Here is a 21237-nt window from a genome sequence, read left to right as displayed (position 1 = left end):
CAAGCCCGCCTATAATGGGTTAATCTATCCTCCCATTAGCTGACTTCAGCTGTCAATCAATGCCCTGCCCATATGATTGGTCGAGGGGCTAATACACAAACCTATTCAGCTTTACGGTAAAGAGCACAAGAGCGTTCCAGAAAATATCGTCGGATACAAGACATTTGTTATTAAACTATACATCTAAAGGTAGGAAGGTTGCATAAAACATTCTTTAATTGTAGATAAAAACGAATACTCGTATTATTGTAGGCAAAGTCTAGGTTTACATGTGCGCTTCAAACACTAGGTAAAGAAAATGTGTGACGGTGTTACGACTTTAGCTAACGTTAGCTAAACTAAACAACATGGCTGATTTAAACTGATGTTTACAAGCTGTGTTTTTGATTTGTGACAAACTGAATATGTGTGAGTTCGCGTATTAATCTCAGTTGTTGTAATGTATAATTATATGTACGACAGTTGCTGTCTGTGAGAGGTATAGTTTGAATCGATTCAGCACCAACACATGTCAACGGTATGCTAACTCTAGCCCATGTCTTGTGCTGACAGGAACCGAAGATGATCGAGGTGGTTTGCAACGATCGTCTGGGCAAGAAAGTCCGGGTTAAGTGCAAGTATCCTTCCCTAAAATTGTGGAGACACTGCTGATTTACGTGCGACACATGTGGAATATCTGAGCCCAGATATAGCTGACATAGAGTTGGCCTGAGTTGATGAGCTCACACAGGTTTGTCAATGCACCACTGGGCTTTAAGTAAAATTGATTTTCTTTATTACAGATCAGTCCGAACCTTCGTTTTGCAATCAATTAATTTAACGTTGGTTTGAAAGGTTAGACCACCTGACAACTGCACAACATTCCTACCTACACCTCTAAAGTGACATCCTTATAAAACTCGTCAAACAGAACCTATACAGCTGACTGTTTTTTAATCACTGAAATAATGAACCACTGGATGTGCCTAAAATAAAATCAGAATCGATAGTCATACCAAATATCAAAGGTCAGGCTTTTTTTTTTTTTTCTGGCACATCACATCGCGCCTTCCTTAACCCCCACGTTTCAGCTCTGAGGATACAATTGGAGATTTGAAGAAGCTCATTGCTGCCCAAACAGGAACACGGCATGACAAGATTGTATTAAAGAAATGGTAAGCTCTCATTTAATGCAGTACCTGGAATGACTGACCAATGTTTCTACAATTCTATTTGCAGCTAAATGTTCCTCCTCTATTCCCACAGGTATACTATATTCAAGGACCACGTGTCTTTGGGTGACTGTATCCTTTAAATGCTCTTAACCTGCTCTGCTTAATTGTGTTATTATCTTGGTACTGATTATGTGGAACCAGTTTTTACCTCAGAGGTGTAAAATCCTATTTATATGTTAAAAGGCAGCATAAGATAATCTCAAGTATCAAAAATCTTCATGTGTGTATGTATTGATAGTTATATCAAGGCTTTTCTTTTCATTAATTAATCACATATTTCACAGTAATATTTGTTTTAATTAAGCATTTCCAAATAGAATTATTATAGATTTAATGCCACTTGTACTTTAAACTGTTACAATCCAGAAGGTGTTGTTAGGATTCATCCCTGTTTCTTAAGAACTGAAACCACCAGGTACTCCTTTGTCTGCTTAGTTTGAAAACCTAAAGTATTATAAATTTCTGCCTGCTCATCACTGCTAAAATATTTTTAACCACCTCCGATATATTATTGTGGATTTTAGCAGTGATGATTTCTTGTTAATTATTCTGCTGGACCACAACTCACACCACAAATGAGATGGGATTCTGTTCTCATTGGTTGTACTTAATTAAAATTTCTGCAGATGAAATCCATGATGGGATGAACCTGGAGCTGTACTACCAGTAGATGAGAAGAGGACCACAACTCATTGACACACACACACACACACACACACACGCAGATGGCATCTATTGCAGTAAAGACAGTTTGGCTGAAAGAGAATGAACACTGTCTTAAAAGAAGAACATACACATAACATACACAGATCTGTTTTAGCTTTTAATTTTCGCCCACAAATTATTACACAAACTATTTTGTTGTTCAACAACTTTTTGTTTTGATATTTTAAAAATAAAGCTGATATTTCCATACTTACAACACTGAGTGCTGGTTGTTAGATGTTGTCTCATTAAGGGAAAGACTGACACGCTTCTACATTGTTACTAATTGTTATTGTTTTTTGAAGATTGATAAAAATTCTGTTTTAATTTCCTTAAATGTCAACTGCAGCCAGAAGTGAGTTGTTTATTTGGTACGCGTCTGTTTTAGTCATTGGAAAATTACTAATACACTTGCGTACAAATGTAAGCACTTTTGCTGTTCAACTTCAATTTCAGAGTAAAATATTATACTTTTTAGTTCAATACATTTGACAGCTGCAGTCGCTGATTAAGGTCAAGATTTTTAATGCACAAGATATAATCAGTGAATGAAATGTACACTCAGTTGCCAGTTTATTAGGTATATGCAGTTACTTACTAATGCTTTTGTGGCTAAAGGGTCAAATCCCAAGTTACAAAAGCTCCTAGAAAGTTTTCCCAGACAAGTGGAAGTTGTTATAACTACTTAATGATGCCTATGATTTAGGAAGGAGGTCTCCAACAGACATAATCAGGTCTGATAAAAGTTTTATTCACATTACTACAGTCATTAGATCACAAGCAACAGCATCTCTCTCACACGCACACAGACACACTCGTGCATATGGGTTAATGCAATCGGTGGACGCCAGATATCTCAGGGTCAGGGTCTACACATCTCCTCTAGTGCCATGTCAGCAGTAGTCTGAGTAGTCCTCCTCCACATAGTTTGCTGGAAATAATCCCACCTGAGAGCACAGAACCAGTACAGACAGTAAGACCACACACCTGAAAATGTTTTTTTTTTTTTTTTTTTTTTTTTAAATGTGGGGATGTTTGTGGACTCTCACCCGGCCATACACCTCTCCTTTCCACCAGCCACTGCTACCCTTCTTGAGGATTTTGATGGTGTCTCCTTCTCGCAGTGACACCTCTGAGCGGTCCCTGGCTGAAAAGTCATACCTGGCTCTTGCCACGCCGAAACTCTTCATGCTGCCCCCTGTGACAGAGAGACACCACGTTTTCAGTGGTTTCAGTGGTTTTTACACTTTTGTTTTTATATAAGTTAACACAAGCTAGTTTTAAAGGGAGGAATTTTTTGCAGCAGTATGTCTTTACAAACTGCACTGTGGGTAAGGGAGGTGGTAATGGAAGACAACAACCAATAGAAGATGCAAAGTACTGATAATTAGGCCAAGTGGTGGCTAGTGCATCGGGCTGCCTCAATCGTTTGGCCTGACTGCTCCTTGTTGTGCTGACACTTATCTTTCTTGTATGCTGGTGGTTTTGGTCTGCCAAACATTCAGATTTTAATCATACTTTGTGTTTTATTGGGTTATTTAAATATTTTGGTTTGTCTCAGGTAGACTATATTAACTCCACAGGTATAATCAATGTATTGTAAGTTCATGCACCTTTAAAATCAAATAGGTTTTGTAGTGTTGTTGTTTAGCTTGGATTTATCCATCGTTTCTCTCAGCGCTGTAATTTCAGTGTCAAGAATTCTAATAAAACCATTTTCTGTTCCATTAGCACACTCATAATCAGGAGGGTGTAATGTACTCTACCTGGTGTGGTATTCAGCGTGTTGTTAGACGAGTTGCTCTGCTCCGGTTGCTTGAAAGGTGTTCGCAGCGTGGTGTCCACATCCTTGAAGTACTCCTTCAAAGAGTTCTGCTGGTAATACTGAACCATTTCCTAACAGAAGGAGGAAAGTACCAGAAGGAGAAAGAGAGCACAAGAAACATGACACATGTTGCTGTGGTTTAAAGAAGCAAATGTGGTTCATCTCACATCTGCCAATACCAGAAATGGTTTGAGTGTGTTTCCTCTGCCCTGTGACTTTAGCTGGATGAAGGTGTTAGACTTACGATTATACCCTTGAATGCCTTCTTCTCATTGATGCGGTACAACCCTTCAGTGGACGTGATCCTAATGTGCCGGATGTCCATGTTGAACCTGAGATAGCAGATTGGAATATACACAGTTGGTAAGTATTGACAACGGCGTCCATGTAGAGGCTATGTAAACCCTGTGGTTCACTTTTAAACTAACTACAGAAACAGTTTTGTGTACATAGCTTAAACTCCTCTAAAATCAAAAAAGTGCCGTTAGTGATGAATTGAGCAGATTCTTACTTGATGCTAATGGCAAACTCTCCTCCGTCTTTCTGCCGCACGAGGAAGGTTCCATCAGACCTGGAGATGAGCAGGTTTTTGGCAGCGGTTCTGTCCATGTTCCCTGCAAACCTTCAATCATGGCAAGAATTTGGACTTTTTGAGAAACTACGTAATTTTTGCAAATTGAAAGAAACACTTGGGTACAACAAGGTACAAATTAAATTGTAAGGTATCCCCTTATCTGTGTTTGTTCCTTCTCCTGCATGTGCTTAGGTTCTGTGTTTGTACTGTCTTTCCTCTTTCCAGGTCTTCATGATGGAGAGATCACCTTGAGGTTCTTGGAATCCTCCCAGACTGTATTCTTACAGATTTATAATCTATAATGTTGTTTTTCTTAAAATTGTATATTTACCATTTGCTCTGTTCTACAGTGAAAGAGGAATCCCTCTCTGCTGCTGTTCATTTTTTTAATTATCTGATTTGAAGGTCAGAGGACAGATGTTGAGGTTTGATTTTGGGCTGTGGCTAAAGAAATGGGGGCAGCCTCATGTTAAATGTTTCATATTGGTGGTAAAATGAGGCAAATTACCACCAGGTGGTGCCAAAGTGAACATATTGGAATCCTACATATTACTTAAAGGGCAATACCACTTTTTATGTTCACTGTGGCTGTCTGAGCTTAATTTTATGCTGTTGTTCTTATTATGCGTCAACAGTCTGTATTGTAATGACATTAATAGTTATTTTACATGTGGAAAAACAACTGTGTGAGGAATTCAATCCCATCAGTGGCACAATTAAACAATATGTCCTGACAGCTGCTTTAAACACCTTTCAGTATCTGGTTCTGCTTTTGTGGCTGTAAACTAGAGTTATTGTCTGTTTCAGCTCGGGGCTTCTGATTCTCAGTCAGTGTTGCAGTGCACAGCAGCACAGGAGGAAATAAAGCTATGAGGTTAGTAAGGTCATCAAGTGATTTAAACCAGTTCCTGTTCATACTCACCAGCTGAAGCCAGATAAGTCAGGTGTCGGCCTCTATGAAAGAGTGAGATCAAATAGAGGTTAGACGTAAAATTGCTAAATTCTGTGTCACAGATGGAAATGCTTCCTGGTGGAAGCTGACACTAAACTGTTTATTGTGATGAGATTTCACCTGAGCTTTCTACAAACTTTTAAGTTTTGAGATTTTTAGTTTGATGGAGGGGCATGGTGTTTACTCACAGACTGGTAAGGCTGAACTTTTTGGCTGGGGAACCATCCCATTTGGCCAACAGTCAGGTTTCGTCCCTGAGTGACACATACACACAGACAGAAATCACATGACCGGACGAGGTGGATCAAGCAGTCATTGCAACATAATAATGAATCAACAGACCAACATGAGCAAGCAATTTATAAACTTCCAACTTTCGCTAATAATTGGCAGTAATTACTGATCGGAGGTGTATCACAATAAATACTTAATATAAGCATATAATAAGAGATATAATGGAGAAGTGGTGCTGAGGCAGACACATCTGCACCATAACTGTGAGCAAATAAGCCAAATTAAACATTCATTCAACAAAAACAAACACTGTGGATCCACTTGACTCTAATTCAGCAAAATGGCAAATTAAAGCCTATTATTCCCCCTTTACTTGACATTACTTAGATCAAACATTCATGTTAGATAAAACAATCCTACTGCCGTGCATTTGTGGTCACTAATTTCAGTAGCATTTCAAAGCACTTGCAGAGAAATGTATTTAATATTTCTAATTATCATTAAAAAATAATAATAAGGGCTTATTTCAAAGTTTGAAAGCAACATAACTAAATAAATAAAGTTGTCTTTATTTTGGCAGCTGGCAACAGTTCATACACTAGCCTACGAGTCAAATGTCATCTAACAAGCCTTATCCACAGAAAAACGCAAGTGTTACTAACACAATTACTTTTACACACAATGGCAGTTTGACAGTGGACCAGTGAAAAATACCAGGACGCTGAAACTGAGCCCACTGAATGGAATCCAGCCATTTGGTTTGATTTATTTTCCAAATCAAGACCTTTTAAGTGACTCACACTGAGACTGCAGACAGAGAGAAGTGCAGGTTGGGCACGAGGGAGGAAGTGGAAGACAGAGAACGAGAAGCATAAAGGAAAAACAATGAAAAGAATGAAAAAGACATTTCACACCTCCACATTAACCACAGGAAATAAGGTTTGAAAACACAACAAAATAATGCGCGTCCCCGTTAGTTTTCAGAATACAGAGTGTATATGCTTGATTTTGGTTACCTCCCACCACGGCAGTTCAACATCGGCCCTGGTAAGCTCAATGATGTCACCTTTGGAGAGGTGAAGCGGTTGGCCAAAGCCTACAGGAGGTGGGGGCAACCCATAATACTCCTGACATACCTCCATCTTAGGAAATCCTGAGGTTAAGAGCAAGGAGGAGAAGGTGTTAAGATGTTGTGCAATGCAAGCAGATTAATTCTATGAAATAATTCATTTACTTTGGAGTGCGTTTTGGAGAATAAACGACCACAACGCTGTAATGTTTTATCAAGAGTACAAAAATGTGCTGTTTAGAGGATTATATGATCTATTTCCTACCAAGGTTGGAATGTCCGGAGGACCTCTGTGTTTTATTCTGGAGAAACAGAAGACAGAAGAAGTGAAGCAAATGTACCTCATGTTTTATCTAACAGCACAAATAAAATGAAACATAAAATGTCGTCTTCTACCTAAATGATATAAAACATTACCCAAATATCAGATAATGGAGTCTTACCTTCCTCATAGTGCCAGCATCTGTAATGGATCAGTGTAAGAATTATTCATCATGCAGATTAGAAGCTGTATTCAAACACATTCATGTGCATGTTTACAGACCTGAGTTGCGTCCACAGGCAGGGACTCGGCCTAAACACTCTTTGTGTGCAGCCATTTTACAGCGAGTGCAGCGGTAGCCCTGGAAGAATATCCCTCTGCAGGCGACAGATGGAGAGATTCAGTCTCAACAGCCTTTGGTCTTTTTCTTTCCTTTAATATAAAAATATTTAGTGGGACAAAAGTACCTTAACAGCATTGAGCAGGCCTTGCAGGAGGCGGTCTCCTCAAAGCAGTGCATCTGGAAGTCATGGTTGTTGGCTGTGGAGTTCTCTGGACACAAATTTGACCTGAAACCGTGAAGTAAAGCTGTTTGACAAAAGCTGAGGAGCCATACATTCAATGAGCTCTTTTTTCCCCATTTTAATCTAACAGGTGGTTTGACTTTGATGCAGATACAAATTATAACAGTATTACGTTTAATCAAAGTCAATAATACACAATTAACTATGTTTTGTGATGAAATATTGATTTTCAAAAATACTGTATTGACTTTTAATCAATACGTTGTTCAGAAATTTAGGTTCACTTAGAAATGTCCTTGTTTTTGAGGAGAAGCAGATTCACATCAAATTGATCAGAAATAAAGCAAACACAATGTTAACATTGTGAATGACTATGATTTTTTTGCACATATGTTAGTACAACAGAGAATAATCACAGATCATCAATTATAGAAATTAATCACATTTCTAACTAACCCCAAACCTTTTAAGGTAAAAACAAAGATTTGTCGCAGACACACGCGTTGATTTTATGATTTATTTAAACTCTGTTCACTGGACAGAAGTGTTGTATTTATCTTTTGCAAGAATTCTTCTGTGTGTTTCCGTTTGTGTGTGGTAACTCACAGAGCCATCTCAAACTGTTCCAGCCACTTCTTCTTCAGTTCTCTGGTTTTGAAGAATAAATCATAGCCACACCTCCCATAGCACTCCAGCAGAAGGAACACGTATGACCACTGTTCACACACATAAACACGCATAACGTCAGCTGTATGTATGTATGTATGTACGTACTATCTGGCATAATTAGGCAACTGTTGCTACAGGATGAAGGGGCAGAGGAGAAACCTTTTTTTTGTCCTTCTCTCCTGTGGGTTCATCTCGTATCTGGTAGTTATTTAGTTCAATGATCTCCTTTAGCTCGAATGTCTCTCCGCTCTTCTTCTTACATATGAACAAGGCTCTGTCAAACAGAAATGCATACCTGCATACAGCAAAGCACACAGAGAGAACATGAAGATACAGTCCAGATACAACACAGGCTCACATTCATGGAAAGACACACTGAGACATTAACAAAACACACCTGTCCTGTTTAGACCTTTTCTCTGAGCTGCTGATCTTCAGCTCTCCATCAATCTTCGGACGACCATACATAGCTAGAGACTGAGTCTAAAGAGCAAAAGAGAGGAGAATAAATAAACAAAGCAACTAGGAAAAAACACATGTTAAAAAAAAAAAACTGTGACTTCACCATGTTTTCTATGGACAACTGGAAGGTGGTGATCTGTTTGATGATCTCATTGTCTCGCTTCACCTCGTTCACGCACTGTGCCAAGTCCTGGAAACACACAAAGGCAAATTAATTAATGTATAAATATCATAAATGTAAGTGAGAGACTGATAGAAACACACACACACACACACTTACTCTCATGGCATCAAGAGCTGTGCGTAGGTTTTCCTTGTCTGTTGCATCAGTGGTGTGTTTCACCAACTCCTACAAACACAAATATGTCCGTCCAATTACAGCTGCTACATAGAACTAGCAGAAAAAAGGATGACTCAAATCAAATGCACACACAAACCTACCTGTAACAGCAGATGGTATTTGAGGACTCTCTGCATAGGAACCATGAGTAAATCTCTAAGAGAAAAACGTCCACTATTGGCTCTTTTAGAACACTCCTAAAAAAATAGAGAGACAAGTGAACGTCTGCAGCAGGTGTGTGACTGAATGTTGCGTGGCAGACTCAGCAGTCCTGCTACTTTACCTGGAGGTCAAATGCGATGCTGAAACAAAACTTTCCCCCTTGTGGTCGGGGTGGGCAAAACCACAGAACTGTGTTTCGGTTTCATACCAAGCGTAGGCCACAATTATAGTTAACATCATTAAAGTTGCCAGTTAATGAACAACCAACGACAAGAGAGAATAACGCTGTGATGCAGAGAAGAAACCAAAATTTTAACCAAGAGTTAGATAAAAATATTCTCTGTTCAGTGTTGAGTGGTAAGATACACATTCAGAATGTGAATTCCCTGAAGTCAAGAGACCATTACTGCATGTATACTACCAATAAGCAAATGCTGCAGCACTATACCGATCGCATGATTGCACTGATACTCCAAACAAGTCATTGCAACAATACTTTGGGATAACCCAGAAAGCCTAGGTAGGTAAACTCTTTACTGGATAATACAGTAGGTCCTATAATTGTATTACTGCAGATTTATTGGTGGGCTCAATCTGAGAAGCACCTGTTCCAGCTGGACGTTGTTGGAAGACATACAGAAAACATGTTTCTGTGTTCATTGGAAACCTCAAACAGCAAGATTAATTATTGCTTTGTTTACTCCTATTAGTGGCTGGTGTCATTTAAATGATCGCCCAAAAGTCAACAAGCCTAGTGTGCATTAAGGCTGAGTCATAGATGTTAAAGCATACCAGACACATGCTGCACAATTCAGCAGCAAACCACAAACTAGTGGTCTAAATGCTGGGAAAGCATTGACTAAGTGGTAGCTATGTGACTTCCAAGTCAATCAGAGACCGAGATCATGTTTCACCTGATAAATGAAAATGAAATGAGAAAATTCTCATATTCAATCTCTGCACACCATGTCCTGTATGTCTGTACAAAATTTCATAGTCAGCCAGGAAGTCTCAGTCAAGATATTTTGGTTTTGACCAAAGTGGGAACCAAAACTGCCATTTTTGCAAAAAGTGCTATGTAAAACCAAAAGTAACCAACATGTCCTTGGCAGGGTAATCAGCTGGTTGGAAAATCAGCATCTTCTTTATGACTAATACCTCGATCCTACCTGCTGAAATGTTAAAATGCTGATTGTCCAAAGTGGGTTACATTCCTTCCAACTGAAGTTGCTCATCCAGCAGAAAAGTTTTATCGCTTCCTGATTTGTTTCTGGGTTGTGTTGCCCAAGACACAATGTGTACACCAGTCTGTCTTTCCATGAAACTGCTGCCTCATCACACACACACACACAAAAATAGATTATCTAGGCTCTGCAATTTTTTTTTACCGGGGTGAATCTTCAGTCACATTTCGTCATAGGATCAGGTCAGGACAGTAATAAACTGTTTTATACCCGTCTCTTATACCTGAGAGATGTTTATTATAGATATTTTATTAATGATTAATGATAATAAGCTGGGAGATGAAGCTGTGCTCATTCATTTATTGCATTCACTGCTGCTTGTTGATGTTCAGTGATCATGCATTACATTTTAGGTTTTACACTCTGCTTTCTTTAGGTTTCTGAGGCATTCAATGATTATCCATGAGCAATATTAAGTTTTCATGTATTGAGGGGGGCACAGGTCTGACTCAGTCAAACTGTAGAACACAGCAGTAATTAAAAGCAAATACTGTATTAACAGCTAATAGGCATCATGAGTACATAGCAGCTACTGAATCACTCACTGGCTTTCCACCATCACACTGTTGCATTTGATAGGGCCAAACTTAAGTTCAGAGAGAAGTGGCACAGATTTGTTAAAAGAAGTACACATCATCTGCTATTTATGTCCAAGTTAAGGCACACATGTGAAAACATTTTCAGTTTAGAATCACACATCCCCTGTGGTTCAGTTTTTAAAGTTCCTCACCTCCAGTTTCATCCTGATATCCTCCCGCATATTCGAAAGACTGTCGAGTTGTTTTGTTGCTGCTTCCACCTGACTACAGTAGCGACCGTACAGTAAGAGCCTACAGGAGAGGAGAGCATCAAAACATATTATAACATACATGTGATTGTGTTTTCGTGTATTTGTACAATGAACGACGAATGTGCGTACCTCTCCTTGTAGTTCAGAAACACCTGGTAAAGATTCCTGGCACCATAAGACAAGATGGAGCTCCTGACCTCCTCCAACAAACCACGATGGGTGTGAGTTAAATCCTAGGTTTGCGCACACACACAAACAAAACATATAAGCATAGGTAATACCTGAAAGTAAACCTGTACATGATCTGCTCCCATACCTCTATGTTGATGAAAATACTCTCAATTTCTTGTTCATCGAGAAACCTTTCAAGCGGCTTCATAAAGTGCTGCACAAAAGTAAAGGGGAGGATGTTACTATTTTGCAGCCTGTTTGCAGCCTTGAGTGTGTCTGTGCATGTGTGTGATCTATACAGTATGTGTATAAGACCGAGGTTGTGTGCACACCTGTAATATAGATTCCAGTGTGTCAGAGTATTTCTCTTCTGTTTGTCTGATCTCCTGCAGACAGCACTCTCGTTTGTCTATGCCAGTCTTCTGCTGCTGCATAAACACACACATAATGCAGGTTTTATTCATAATTGTGAAGATTAAAGTATTTATCTAGTCCTAGAAATAACATTTTCATACAGTATTAAAAGTAACAAACAACAAGTTTACACGCTCAAGCACAAACACAACTCTGGATTTTATACAGCCAATCCCTGCTTTTGTTAGTATAGAGTTGTGAAGGGGGCAACTTACAGTTTCAGGTGGCTCATCTGTCCTCATTAAATCTTCATAGATCTCATCCCCTTCATTCTCCTCGTCCTCCACAAAGTCGTATAGGTCGTCATCCTCATCCACCGTGTCACTGATAAACAATACAAACATTATAATTCTGACCTGCCCTCATTGAAATGACAAGCACAAATGTAGAAATACTGAAAAGGTATGACACATTAGAAAACCTTTGTTTGTTTGTTTTTTACGTATCCTAATTTGCATATTAGATTAGGTAAGGAGCACTCCATCATCTAGTGATGAAGGAGTGACAAGAAGATGACCCTGAAGCTGTGACCACATGAGGTACAAGTCACAAACACCATACATACTGCAAGCTGTCCAAAATATTTTTAACAGCCTTCATGTTTTACAATAGTTATTGCAGGACAATCATGTTTTTATCTACATGGTATGTATTGTATTCGAAATGATGTGTGATCTTCTGTGTCGTGTAATCTCGAAAAAAAAAAAGACAACTTCTCTCACAGAACAAAATAAAAACGAAACAATCAAATGTGGAAATTAAATATCAGACTTCTGTCGTCTACATTCCTGTTAGTACATGACTTGATGAATAATCATCAAATCGATTTTTTTTTTTGTCTTATTGAAACCTGGCTACAGCAGGAAAAAAATGTCAGTCTGAATGAGTCAATTCCCCCAGTCATCTTAATTATCGTGTTCCTAGAAGCACAGGTCGGGGTGGAGGAGTAGCAACAATAAACCTAAACATAGTTGAAACTCAGTGAAGAGCCTCACTCTCAGCCTCTCAAAGTCCTCCCATCCTTAATTAGATATTCAATCTTAGTACAGATAAAGTAACTATAGTGGGTGACGTCAACATTAAAGCTTAAAAAACTGCTTTTTGTTGGTGGGCATGTGTCTGGGCAGAAGATCATTCCTCAGGTTGCACATGGTTTTGAACACTGCAGGTGACATCATAGTAAATTGTGTATTTTGACTCACTAATGTAAAAACGAATGTGTTTTTTTTACGGTACAAAACAATAAGAATTTTTTTCTTTTTCCTCAAGTTCATCATTATAACATTTAAGAAAAACAACTTACTCTATCTGATCAGACAGGCCGCTGTAGATCTCATCATCAGCAGCATATCCTTCCAAAGGAAAAGGCCTGGAGGAGTGTTTGAGGTAATGTTAGGATGGTGAAAGAGAAGGCGTAATTACAATGATATATAGATAGTAATTAAATGAAAGTTATTAATTGTTACTGTATCTGTAATGTAGCTCTAAGCTGATGTGTTTATGTGATGAAGTACATGTTGTTATGAAGAGGTAATAAACAAGAACATAATAATACTCTGGTCTAATAACGTAAATATGTTAGTGTTGAAAAAAACTTTGCATTTATCAACACATAAAATGTCCTTTTACTAGAAATGTGTTACTGGTACTGTGTTACAAACCTTTTTTTATGCTTATGTTAAATAGGACATTTACAATAAAATGTTAAAAGAATTGCATTTACGCCCAAATTATGCAAAAGAGGAAGGAAACTACTTACTGGTATCCTCTTTGTATCGCAATGTGTGAATGAGACAGAGTGGATAAAGTATCTATGACCTGTCGTACACAAACACACAAAGAGGTACATCATTAGTGTGTTACATTAAGTGTGAGACACAGACAGGGGAGAAAACAGAGAGAGCAGTTTCACACCTTAAACTTCAACACTGAATAATGCTGCTCTGACACGGTTTCACTCTTATTCTGTTTGACTCAATGAGAAGTATAGTATCGTGATGATTGATCTCATGAAACAAATTTCATGAGAGATGCAATCAGAAGCAAACTCAAAAGGTGTCACATAGCAGTTCCAGTGAAATGGATTATTATTTACGATTGAGCAACAGCATGTGTCTGTGTGCCCTGAAATCCATGTAGGTTTTCAACATTTTATAAACTAGGATATAACGGAGTTCCCTTCCTAAAATCATTTTTTGCTTTCATTCAAGAAGGAAAAAGGAGAAACGAACAGAACAAGAAGTGAAGGTTTGTAGAAAAAGTTAAGAGAAAAAACAAACATCGGAATGGATTCATTTCAACCTACAGCCATCTAACAACAATGGTATTTTCCAACAGGGGAAATGCATTTGTTTGCTCAGAACAATTAGATAAGTAGATGTATACATGCAGCTAGCAGCAGATTATCTCAACACAGTGTTAAAACTGGAAACCGACATATTTCTGTCCAAAGTCAAATAAAAATTCAGCTCAGTGAAATTTTGAGGTGTCGGTAGGTGGATATTGTTAACTAAAGCAGATGTTCCTCCCTTCCTGTTTTAGTGTCATTCTTATTGAACCAGGTGTGGACTGCAGCCTTATATTTCATGTGCAAACATTAGAGTGCTATCGCGTGCCTCATCTTTATTTGTATTTCCCAAAATGAGAGCAGAAAGGAGAACATCAACATTCAGCTCCATGTATTTTAAGCAGTTCCGTGTTACCACCCGCAATAAGCCATCAATAGTGAAGAAAGTACCTACACTCAAGTATTAAGTACTATATTTACTGCAGTACAATCTTGACTGGAATTTATGTGACTGATTTCAAATCATGCCACTTTACTTTTTTTTTTTTTTTTGCATTTTGAGCCTTCATTTGATAGTTCAGTAGAGCGACAGAAACACAGGAAGAGAGAGCGGGCACGACATGCAACAAAGGTTCCCAACTGAACTGGTGACACTTCTGTTACAACCAATTATACTTCTGTAGCATGTAGATTTCTACTTCACATAAAAATAAGATAAGCCTGTAAAATATAATACATTGTTAAAGATTTATTACGTAGTTTCCCACTACAGTGTGTAGCTGGGAATAAAAATTAGCAACTAGAAACAAACAAATCTCCGTTCTCCATGTATTTTTAGCTGTTACACCATAAATGAATTGATTTCTGTAGTTTTTAAATAACTGAACAGTCCTGAATGACATAAAAAGAAGAAAAAAAGCCAACAATCTAATCAAAGATACTACATGTGCTTTATTTCTATCTATAATAGTAAAATACTGCAGTAATAACAATCCAATAAAGTAACACTAGTGTTGTCAAAGTCATTACTTGATGTTTACTAATGTACTTTAAATAAAAGAAGTATATTTACTGAATTATTTTCACAGTGGGGTGAATGAACGAATAAGCATATTTTTTTATTTATAGGTCGTACATCTAAAGGTGGACAGCCCACATGGATTTAAAACACACTTGTCACATCATTGACAGAGCCGAGGTAAAATAAAATAAAATAAAATAAAATAAAATAAAATAAAATAAAGCCTATTCAAAATACTGAGATATGTCAAAGGTCTTATATGTAAAATACTTTATCTACCCTCATCTGTCATGTGAAGCATACTAAGACTCACATCATCCATTTTCTGGACAAATGTGGAGCCCATAATAAAAAGGACAGTAGAGGATCAAATGTGTTTCATTCTCAGCCTCATTTCACTTAAGAGGAAGCTCAGTGACAACAACTTTCTGTCAACCACTGTATGTATATAAACTTTAAAAATATTGCACAGTCAGGGTTCCACTTTGTGTTGATACTGTTCTTAAAAACTCTGCATCCTCTAACTTTGTAAATACAAATAAGACAAGTGCAGGTTTCTAGTGTACTGCATTTCACACTAGAGTGCTGCGGCTGCTCTGCACCGAAAGTGAAAGAGACCTGCGAAATACTGAATTCATGCATTCACTCAGCCGCTTCAATTAAAAAAATCACCAAGCTACTTCCTGTTAGGGGTATGTGGGTGTCTGCAAGCTGCAGTGAGAAGGCAGGAGGACTTTGTTCACGCTTCTGATTTTTACCATAATGACTGGAGTATGAGTGCACAATGCCTTACGTGCTGCTCTGCATTAGACAGAAAGATATATAAATAAATAGATATATAGATGTGGTGTGCAGATACCTTTGCGAAGTCTCGAACATCAAACAGGTCAAAGGCTTCAAACAGTTCATTCTTTTTCAGATGAAACCTGTCTTGACAAACTCCCAGGAACGTGCGGATATTCTTCAGGCAAAGGAACTAAACACAAACATGAACACAACGTTTGTGCTGAAACAATTAGTCAGTTAATTCAATATCATTTATGCTTTGTAAAAAAAAAAAAAAAAAAAAAAACATAATGAAGAACAGACACAAACATTAAATATAATTTCTTTAGCAAGACACAACTTAAACAAAAAGAACAGCCTTAAAAACTAACTACAGTTACTCAAGTGTTGCACTTAAGTACAGTTTGGAGGTATTTATATTATTGGAGAGGGTAAAAGACACGTTTGGTTTTTATTGGTTTAGAAGCACTATAACTTTTCTACTTCTTTAGTTTCATTTTAGAACATTTGTGCAACACGGTGTATAAAATACATTGTTTTCTTAGTGGAATACTTTTCCTTTTGTGTAGCGCATGTATGTAGTGTTTGAGTAAAGAATTGAAAGTGGCATTTCTACTTTAAGTGTTGTTCCTTTTAAAGCTTAAGACTTTTACTTGAGTATTCAACGTGTGTACTTGTACTGTCTCTTGGATAAACATCTAAATACTTAATAAAATGTAGCGCAAGAAAGCACATGATAAGAATGAATAGTAAAATAGACTCAGCTGGGAGCAGATACATACACACGATTACAAAAAGCCACACAAAAAACTTGATCAAAGTGTATGAAAATGCTAATCAGCCACATGGACCACAAGAGCATACAAACTACTGCACCGTTATGAAGAAATGTCTGATACTAAAATAATAAATACACGAAGCAGAGTATTAAAGCTGAAGCGTTGCTACAATAGAAACCACAGAGAGCACAGTGCACAGTCTGACTGACATGGTGGTCAGACATATGCTGTTTTACATAACTTCCTGAACAAGCTGCTCTCCCTCTCTCTCTTTCTTTCTCTCTCTCTGCTCAGCAGTGGGAAATGCAGAACTCTAATTTAAGAAAAGGGGAAACGTTGAGTTCTGACAGATACTGCTGCACACATCACATCACTTGGGACTTCATATGAGCAAACTGGAATATATTCATCCTTGCAACAGTAACTCATTCTGTAGTAAAACGTATTGCAGTAGCACTGGGAAGATCCTCTACTTGTGTAATGTCATCAGGTGTTTGTGTGTGCGCGCGCATGTACGCGTCAGAGTGGACTCCTGCTCAGCTACTATTAGTCACCGGATGTTTCTTAACCACCCTGGACCTTAAAGGATTTCCCAGAGTTTCACATTGCACGTGTGGTAGCATATTAATTCCTGCACACGCACGCACACACACAGACAGACAGACACACACTGTTAAGGCATCACAGAGAGTCCTAACAGACAGATGTATAAGGACGTCCCTCGAGAGGAACCCTACCATGTGACAGCTTGTCTTTGCCATACTGTCTCTGTCTTTCTCATGTCTTCATCTCATATTTTTGGTACGCCTCTTCTAATTCTGTCTGCCTCTGGTCGCTCTTTTTATACGCTCGTGAACAGATCCTTGTCAAATTTGGAATCATGATTTAGTGTGGACCTGAAGAATTATTTGACATTTTGGGAAACGAGCTAATTTGCTTTTACTGATATCATTCTCATGTTTGTGTGATAACTGTGAAGCAAAAAGCGTACAGCTTAACTCTAACACGATAGATCTCATTTCTTTTATTCAACACAAAACAAAAAGTGTAATGTGTTCAGGCTAGCCATTTCCTCATATTTCAAGTCTATGTGCTAAGCTCAGTCAGTTAACTGCTGCTGTAGCTTCATACATCCCTCAGACACAAAGAGGAATAGCAGTTTTGTCATGTTACTCTCAGCAAGAAAGTTCCCAAATTTCCCAAACGTCTTATTATCTAGATACAGATGCAGTTTTTTTATTTTGTACTTTCTTAGATTTTCTAAATAAAACCAGCATTTATGAAGAAGCAATGGAAGGGCAAAGCTAAAACCTCCCTCTTGTTGTGTAACTTTGGACATCGTTAAACTATTCTATCTTCCTTCAAACTAGTGTCAGTTATTTCAGCTAAATTCTGAAACGAGTTCATTTGAAAGGGGAGAAGGTGGATAAAGTTGTATTGTATAAACAGCATTTATAAATCAAAACTTTAAGTTCTTAATAAGAGACAACATATGTGATAAGGTGTTTTTGTGCTTTGGTTGATTATCTATCTATCTTTCTTGTTCATTATCATAATCCCACTTGCTCTCTACACATGGTGCCGCATATAGATAGATACAGATCACAACATTTTCCTATCGGACAACCTCGGGACTTCCGTGCTGGTTGGTATGAAAATAGCCTGGATCAGGACATGAAAGGTTTGTGTGTTACCTGGGACATCTGTGGCCGCAGGTTAATCTCTTTCAGGTTGATGGCCTGAGGCAGCAGGTTGTTGAGCAACTGGCAAAGCAGCACGCCATCTCTCAGAGCCTGAGCCAGGTCACACACCTTACACACAAACACCGAATTAAAACTCAGCAACCAAAATGTGTGTTACAGATGTGTGAACATATGTGACACAGCTAACTTACCTGTGCACCCTCTAATGTAACACGATGGTTCTCAGGAAGGACTCGGCAGTCGATCAACCACACCGCACACTGCCGCCACAGTTCCATCTTTGTTTTCTGAGTAATAGATTACATGATCTGATCAAATGTGTCCACACAGGCACAACTCCCAGTAACCAGCAATCACTGTTGTTCTGCACAAAACCCAGCAGCGAGGAACCAGTTTGTCAGATTGTTAGTTAGTTAGTGCACTCTGGACGAGTGGAGAACAACGCTTTGAAGCTCATCAGTTGAGTTCACACTGAATGGAAATGAGAGCATTCACTCTCAGGATTCGTACATACATAAACCTCTTAAAGCATGGCAACTTTTATACAGATCACTTTTTCTTATTAAACTACAAGTGGACATGGTAATTACTGAATACTGTTCAGTCTCAGACCAAGTCAGTTAGCCTTCAGCAAAGTTATTAAGGTTTCCTTCTTGAACTTTTTCAATAACAAAAGGCCACTGCTGTTCCTCTAACAGAATAGAAATGTAGAATTAGTATTACAATCAGCTCTCACCTTCAGTAGTTTCTCCTGTCACGTCTATGCCTTCGTTCTTGATGTTCACCTCCTCGTCTCCCTTTCATTATCTCATTTTCAGACTTCGGCGCTCTCGTTCTGCCTTTCTTCCGTGGTGGGTGTTCTGCAGAGCTGCACTGTGTCGAAGACTTTTAACTTCATCCCGCAACTTCCTTTTTCCTCTGACGCGCCCTTACACTGTCACATTCACACAAACACACGCACATACACACAAAGCTGTTGCTGTTGCTGTTGCTGCTGCTGCTGCTGCGAGTGGTACAAGTTGATAAAAAACAGTGTGATCCGTATGTGAAATGGTGCATGAATGTAAAACTGAGATCAGATAGGAGTGTGTGTTTATTTGTTTGCAGCACAGAACACAAGTTTAACAAAAAAATTAATGCTACCACAACATTATTTAGAAGAACACTCATACATTTCTAATATGGTGATACTGTATGACCTAATTTGTGGTTATATGACATTAATTAATGCAAGTAGATAATGTTTATGGAGGTTGTAAATCAAATGTACAAATTATAAAAAGGCATCAAGTTGAAAATTTCTTTCTCTACAAAAACATTTAATCAACTGTTGCAGCTCTAAAATGAGAGTAAACAGTATCATAATGGTTAAAATATACACGTGAATAATTTATTTGTACATTATTAAACAATTCATAATTCATTTGCAAAATCAGTTCTAAAGCTGAACACAAGAAAGTCACACTGCTATCATGTCATGTCATTTAAAGCTGCTCCAAATCCCAAAGCTGCTCCATGAATAATGAAACAGCTGCTCAGATTCTCTCACCCCACCCACTGGTGGTTTGACTTACATGGAAGCGCATACATGTAAGTATGTGACATTTGGATTCAGAGCTGAGGCTACAACCAAAGAACCCTGAATTATGTAGAGTATTAAGAAATTTTGTTTAAATTCATTCATTCATCATTACTATGGGTATCACTCTGCTAGATTCTAGGAAAAGGTGGATGGGAAACATGGGACAAGAGCCGGGGTATGACATGAAGCAAAGGGCCTAAGGAGGACGACTAACTGTGGTTACACAAGCTGTAACCATTCGGGTATCAGGGTGCTCCCTCCTTTAAAGGATTTGTTGTTAAAATGTTTAACATTGTATTTCTGAAAGCTTTGAATGACCACATATCACATCCTATCAGTGTCGTCGAGGTGGTGACAGAAGTGTACAATATTCAGCACTTCACACCTCAACATGTCTCTACATGCCAAATGAGATAAGTAAGAAAGAGGCAAGAAAATACTTTGTTTTCCTTGTGGTTTTGGCGAACAGATCCTTTAATGTCTTAAGTCAACTGACTAACTTTATTATCACACTGTGTAATGTTTCTGAGAAGCATGTTGTACTGTTGTAAAAGCAGAAATTACAGGGTTACAGTAAATGCTTGATGCATGTTTTTACAGTGGTTCCATAATCTGTCTCTAAGTATTAAAACACGAGGGTGGGGTTCTGCATGTATGATCCATTAATAATAAGATGACTCTTTCCTGTGAACAATGACTAAATTCCATGGAAAGAAAAGTATGCTGATATGTCATTTCAATGGGATGTGATCAAAAAAACCCAACACTGATCATCACCCTAAGGAGTAATAAGTTAAATTAGACGTGACAACACACACTTAAAAACACATTATATACACGTACAAATAATATTTTTGCTTCCACCCATCTTTCCAGATTAAGGACGGGGTCTTGTTGGGGGGCTGCATGTCAATAAAGTTGGCAAACCTTCAAGAAATTTTGCTGAGTTTTAGAATAGAGTGCAACTAGCTACAAACACAACTATTACCCATAACTCTACATACACGCTGTATAGTACAGACAGACTTTGTGTTAGCACACACTTGACAAACCTCCTCCAGAGTAACAGATGGCATAAAGTACACTAACACAGGATGAGTCACAATCCTCAAAATGAGTAATCTGACCTTTATGTGCTAACTTTGTGAACTGCCCCTTTAAAAGGCCTTCGTCTATCTTGTACTTCAGCACTAGATGTCACTCTTATACACATCACAGCTCTACCTGCAGATACTGTGTCTCCTAAAGTACTACCTGGACAGACAGACACACCACCATGGATACATACCTATCTCTGACTTGACAGGACTTGACAGCTGTAACATTCCCCCCCTCCACCTTCTTGTTTTTGCAACACTCATCCGTCTCTCCTGGCATGCCTAAACCTGCGTTCTCCACCTCTTGAGAGCTCAGGCTGATTCCTGGGTAGCGATTTGCTGTTCAGCGTGGGGTACTGTGGGCCCACTGC

The 21237-nt window shown here is 38.4% G+C and overlaps 2 protein-coding genes across 4 annotated transcripts; one reads left to right on the top strand and one right to left on the bottom strand.

The window, feature by feature from the left end:
- Positions 1 to 86: 86 nt before the first annotated feature.
- ubl5 (ubiquitin like 5) lies at positions 87 to 2136 on the top strand. Its single transcript, XM_026359126.1, has 5 exons — positions 87 to 189; positions 553 to 617; positions 1071 to 1154; positions 1246 to 1283; positions 1841 to 2136. Exons 2-5 carry the CDS (start codon positions 562 to 564, stop codon positions 1882 to 1884), a joined length of 222 nt encoding a protein of 73 aa, XP_026214911.1. The 5' UTR covers positions 87 to 189; positions 553 to 561; the 3' UTR covers positions 1885 to 2136.
- Positions 2137 to 2649: 513 nt separating this feature from the next.
- LOC113161458 (proto-oncogene vav) lies at positions 2650 to 21142 on the bottom strand. Of its 3 annotated transcripts, XM_026359054.1 has the most exons (30): positions 21058 to 21142; positions 18924 to 19121; positions 18379 to 18474; positions 18179 to 18295; positions 15779 to 15895; positions 13371 to 13429; positions 12915 to 12980; positions 11827 to 11935; positions 11530 to 11625; positions 11343 to 11411; positions 11156 to 11259; positions 10967 to 11066; positions 8932 to 9027; positions 8771 to 8839; positions 8594 to 8680; positions 8426 to 8511; positions 8188 to 8323; positions 7966 to 8075; positions 7303 to 7404; positions 7118 to 7212; positions 7017 to 7036; positions 6839 to 6875; positions 6521 to 6657; positions 5459 to 5524; positions 5241 to 5272; positions 4256 to 4366; positions 3989 to 4076; positions 3686 to 3815; positions 2969 to 3117; positions 2650 to 2866 (listed from the first exon to the last, which is right to left on the bottom strand). In XM_026359054.1, the coding sequence occupies exons 3-30, from the start codon at positions 18463 to 18465 to the stop codon at positions 2813 to 2815; spliced, it is 2529 nt and encodes an 842-aa protein (XP_026214839.1). In that variant the 5' UTR covers positions 18466 to 18474; positions 18924 to 19121; positions 21058 to 21142; the 3' UTR covers positions 2650 to 2812. The 3 variants fall into 3 exon arrangements, with proteins under 3 accessions (XP_026214839.1, XP_026214840.1, XP_026214841.1); XM_026359055.1 differs by lacking the exon at positions 21058 to 21142 and having other exon boundaries at positions 11530 to 11622; positions 18924 to 19124; XM_026359056.1 differs by lacking the exon at positions 21058 to 21142 and having other exon boundaries at positions 6641 to 6657; positions 18924 to 19123.
- Between the last annotated feature and the right edge of the window lie 95 nt (positions 21143 to 21237).

This window comes from Anabas testudineus, chromosome 1 (assembly GCF_900324465.2).
Source record: "Anabas testudineus chromosome 1, fAnaTes1.2, whole genome shotgun sequence".
Lineage (NCBI taxonomy): Eukaryota > Metazoa > Chordata > Actinopteri > Anabantiformes > Anabantidae > Anabas > Anabas testudineus.
Note: the sequence above shows the minus strand (reverse complement) of the source record. Positions and strands in the feature narration are given on the sequence as shown.